At 30.4% G+C, this 4,961-nt stretch overlaps 1 protein-coding gene across 1 annotated transcript; it reads right to left on the reverse strand.

The window, feature by feature from the left end:
- Window positions 1-926: 926 nt before the first annotated feature.
- LOC119637684 lies at window positions 927-4,549 on the reverse strand. Its single transcript, XM_038033883.1, has 6 exons — window positions 4,442-4,549; window positions 4,242-4,330; window positions 3,976-4,176; window positions 3,777-3,915; window positions 3,468-3,696; window positions 927-2,136 (listed from the first exon to the last, which is right to left on the reverse strand). Exons 1-6 carry the CDS (start codon window positions 4,521-4,523, stop codon window positions 1,440-1,442), a joined length of 1,437 nt encoding a protein of 478 aa, XP_037889811.1. The 5' UTR covers window positions 4,524-4,549; the 3' UTR covers window positions 927-1,439.
- Between the last annotated feature and the right edge of the window lie 412 nt (window positions 4,550-4,961).

The raw sequence follows: 4,961 nt of genomic DNA on the forward strand, positions 1-4,961 counted from the left end.
CCCCGGTTAAATCTTTGAATAATGATGCATTTCTCTCCACCAGTAGAGTAACGCCATAAGTAAATTTTTAACGTGTAATTTTCTGTCTGCTTACAATTGGTTCTTATATGTTTAGTAATCGCAGTGTAGTAAATGTATCATCGGAGGACGATATGCCAGGTACAGCTAAGAAACCCAAATAAATGGACCAATATGATTTATTATTTAAAAAGTTTACCATTTGTTCTCGTTTTGTTAGGTTCAGCTGGCAAAATAAGGTCTTTTCTTGGCCTTAAAAAGGCGCCATTTGGCAACGTGCGACTTCCTCCAGAATCAAATCGATAATAAGATTATTTTAAGAAATCATCCAACCATTACTAAGTACTTTCACCACAATGACTAGGAACTTGTTAAATCCTTCATGTCTCTGCTCTAATTTCATCTCAAAGAAAATAGTTTTTATTCTTTATGTCCACAAATTTCAAGTTTCTTATTTTAATTTCTTTATATGTATACTTTTTATACATTTATTTCTACTATGAAATGTTTTAAAGAAATAGAAATAACAAAAAATTTATAGCGGAAGTATTGACTCTTTATTTCCTCTTCTTTTGTTTTACACGTTTTTTAAGTAGAGTGAGAGGATTGAAGGCATGCCGTAAAGCCATACCAATTCTCTGCCGTGAAGTTCGATCCTCTTCCATGAAATAATGTCTGCCTAATAATTATATATTGATGAACACAAAACGGTTATTTATTAAAATTTAACAATATATTACTTACCTTTCATAAATTCAAATTACCTTTTAATTTTCTTCTTTTTTTTTTATTTATTTGTTGAGATTAAATGGACTAAGCCAATAAAAAATGTAACTTACATACCCGCCCAAAAAAAAAAAATTTTAAAGGAATACGTTTTCTTTTCTTCTAAATAATAATATAGCTATAGTAATTTTTTTAAGTATGCAAAAATATCTATGGTTTATATGAATTTGTTTATTTTTGTAAATAGCTTACACTTATTATATTCTTTAGTTTCTACTACAATTGTATAAGCATCCCATTTATGTTTCATTTCTATGAATTAATATTTCGGGTGAAATTACCCAATCAAAAAGGTCAAATTAAATAATTTTGACACTGTTCTAGTTACTTAAATCTATGTCAATTCCATTAAACTGGTAAAATATGATTAAACTTCAAATGTATAGAACAATTGAGTACAAAACATTTGGTTAAACAATATTATTCTCCAAAGATTAAAAAATTTTTGAAAGCAACATATCGCCTGACGCTTTTGGTTATTGCGCTAAGATAATTATATAACAACAACTTTCCTTTTACAAGCAATTTATTTGTAAATTTCTCTGATGCTTTCTATAATTTCCTTAGCATTTAGAAGTTGATTTACATTAAAAGATTTATAAATAAATTTACAAAAGGTTTTTGATAATAAATCATTAAATTTGTCGTTGACGTTGTTTTAAATCCGCCAAGCGTAAAATCTCCAATTCTTGCAATTCCTTCTTAATTGTTTCTAATTGTGATGAGACGTCATTACTACACTTACCAGAATTACTGATAGAGTTCTCAATACGCTCAGAAATTTCTTGACGAGAATTACCTGATTTTTTTATTAAGCTTCGTTTTCCTTTGGGTTTCTTCCGTTTTACTGTTATTTCAGCTTCATTATCGGAATCTGTTGAGAAATCGAAAACGCTTCTGGAACAATTTTCAAAATCCTTAATTGGTGTCTTCGCTTCTCGTTTTGGACTATATATAAGATTCGATGATATTGCGCGCTGGCTTCCCGATAATGTTCCCGACGTTGTTGGAATTTCATTTAGATGAGTAATTGATTGCTTGTTGTTTGTAACATTTTTAGAAGAGCTATTTTCAGCTTCTGTTCCAAGTTCCTCCAAAATACGCGAAGTACTGCGCGTTATTCGTCTCTCCGTTATTCTCCTTGGGACCCAATCCACTTTATTAAATTTTGAGCATGCCAAAGTTTCTGTCTGATTCGTTTCAGAGTTTTCCGAAACTGCTAAAGAGTTAAGTAAATTTTGACTGCTTTGACTTTCGTATTGCATAATTTTTCTGGCAGGTCGTAAAATCTTTTTCAATTTTTCTTGTTTCGTTTCCTGGGCTCGACGTTTTCTACAAAAAATAAAGTTAAAAAATATATGTCCACATTGTGGAGACCTTGTTATATCAGCCATGTATCACTTATTTCTATTTTTCGCGGGCACATAAATGGGCCGATTAGGTGCAAATTAGCCATCAAATTTTATGCGAGTCTAATAAATTTCATTCTTTGACGCGATTTTGTTAACTGAGTACCAAGGGGCGATATCAACACACAATCTTATGCTGAATCTGAAATAGCAAGCCATTCATTAAAAAACTTCGCTTGGGCAGTGTTACCAAAGATAATAGGTTTTCAATGCTACAATTATAGCCCAGTATAATTCAAATTGTTGTAAATTAACTTATTTAAGATAACTTTTTATAAGTTCATATTTCACTTTTGACATACATATACCATGAATATTTATTTAAATACGTACATAAAAATATCCTAGTATTTGATTTCCAATGAATTTTTACGTCAAATTTTTGAATGTATTAGTATATTCTTAAAGTAATGATCTTCTAACATATGAACGCTGCAAAGTATTCAAGAAGCACCCTTGATATCGGAGAGTCCAAAGCTTATCTCGCTAAAAAGGTAACATAATGGTAATAGAAAATTCCATTTCGGCTTAGAACAAATAGCTTAAAATATATACACAATTGGGAATACACTCGCGAGTTTGTAATCATTATGAAATGCTTTTCACTTGACGCAGTTAATACTTTTTTAACATTCATATAGCAGATGGTGGTAACGAGTCAGTGAACTTTGCTGTGGTATTTTAGAAACGCATGCTTAGCCGATCAAATTAAATTACTCGATTGTTAATGTCCAACACTTAGAACTTTTTAAAAATGCCAATCAATTAACAATATAGTTGCCTGACCACTATGCAGACTTCGAAGTAAATTGCGAGAATAAACAGTATGTAAATAAAAATTGCATTTCGTTGCAAAGTTTTATGAAATTTCCTATGTTTTCTTTTTGATGTGACAAGCAAAATGAAATTACAATACATCTATATCTATATCTTCTTTACTATGTACAATATCGGTTATCACAGATTAAATTTACAGCGTTTCTTGGCACTTCGCAATCGTATAGTAAAATAATAATTTAATAGTACAATAGCAAAGACTAACTCTGAAAATATTGGTTATTTCGAGTTCACTTATCCCATGTTTTAAATTATAAATTCAACTTAATCAACGTATTTCATAAACAATGTTAAGAAATTTAACAAAAGCAGATTGCATATACTGCTTAAATTCACTCCACTGGTGCATTAAAATGCGAATTGCTCTCAATTATTGAAAACAACTATAAACTTTAAAACAATGTCACATGTTATTACCTCTGTTTGGGACCTTTTGTCAGGCTTTTACTTCTTTTTGGTGGCAATTTTACATCGTTTTTTACTTCACTTAACGGCATTACTGCTCTCGATGAGGCTTTACTTAGCTTATCAGTTTCTTGGAATGCTAATACACATTTGGACATATCTTCAAAATTGTACATAAACTTATGATCGATACATTTATTATCAAATTCATCAGCATCAAACGGTCTGGTGATAACCGTAGCTAAAATCAATTAAATGAAGATGTATTTTTATATATACAAAAATATAAGGATTTGTTTTATTATAGAGAAAAGAACTCACTCCTATGCAAAATAAAACCTTCTCTGCGATATTGTTTTATTTCTTCATCTTTTTTCTTTATTATTGACTTTAGCTCCTGCATTTGCTGTTTACAAGCGTTAGCAGTTAGAAGCAGAGGTATGAAAAAATTATGGTGAAACTGTAAAATAAATTTAAAAGGTATTAAAAGTATTTTTTTTATTTTCTAGAATATTCTTACTTCTTCTGTGCATGCTTGGGTTAAAGACCATTCAAATTTAAATGGTAATTCTTCTACACGATATTTTAATTTCAATAAGCGTTTACTTAATCCATCACTTATGTTTGCTTCTGCTAACTCTTCTATAGACGCCTGCTCTAAATCACTGTTCAATAAAGTATTTTTCACGAATTCATTATATTCAATACGTTTGTTTAGTAACTGCAATATTATTAGTTGAAGGAATATGCAATTGTAGAAAGAAAAAACAAAAAAATTTTACAAACCTTAACTTTTTGTTTGATTTCGTGTTCTGTCAACGTTGCGAACCAGCAATTATTTATAGACAATAACACACATGTTATATTCTCGTTACCTGTTGAAGCACAGTTTATGAAATAATTGTGTTCGGAAATTTCTAATTTTTTCCACATAATTTCAATGAAAAACTTTAATAAAAATTGTGCACAAGAAAAAATAAACCTACTAAGTGTTTGGATGATTAACCAGTAATGCCAAGTTAGAGTTTTAAACAAGTTTAGAATTTTCTGTTGTAGGGCCACCCACATAAAATCTTTGCGTGCATACGAAACTTGGCAATATAAATTGAGTAGATTGAAGACGATGAATATACACAAATAGAAAACGGGTGGGGTGTCACGCATGAAGAGTTGTTTAACTTTTGTTGTTAGGTTTTGAATCTTTGGCAAACCAAACGGGTTTTATGTAGACATAGTCAAGAAAAAGAAAGAAAAAGACAAGAAGTAAAACAGCAGAATGCTCACCATACATATTGTACAGTTGAGCAGACGAACTGACGAACATGCTTAGATCGATTCAGACTTTTTTGTTACTATTATATATATATACATATATATATATACATATTTACTTTAAGAGGTCCTTGAAGCACCTTTCTGACTGCTGCAAACGTTTCGACAAAATGAATACGCCCCTTATTCTGCGGGGATAGTTATAAAAAGAGATACGGATGTTCAGGGATAAAG

This window comes from Glossina fuscipes, unplaced genomic scaffold (assembly GCF_014805625.2).
Source record: "Glossina fuscipes isolate IAEA_lab_2018 unplaced genomic scaffold, Yale_Gfus_2 60, whole genome shotgun sequence".
In the NCBI taxonomy this organism is placed as follows: domain Eukaryota; kingdom Metazoa; phylum Arthropoda; class Insecta; order Diptera; family Glossinidae; genus Glossina; species Glossina fuscipes.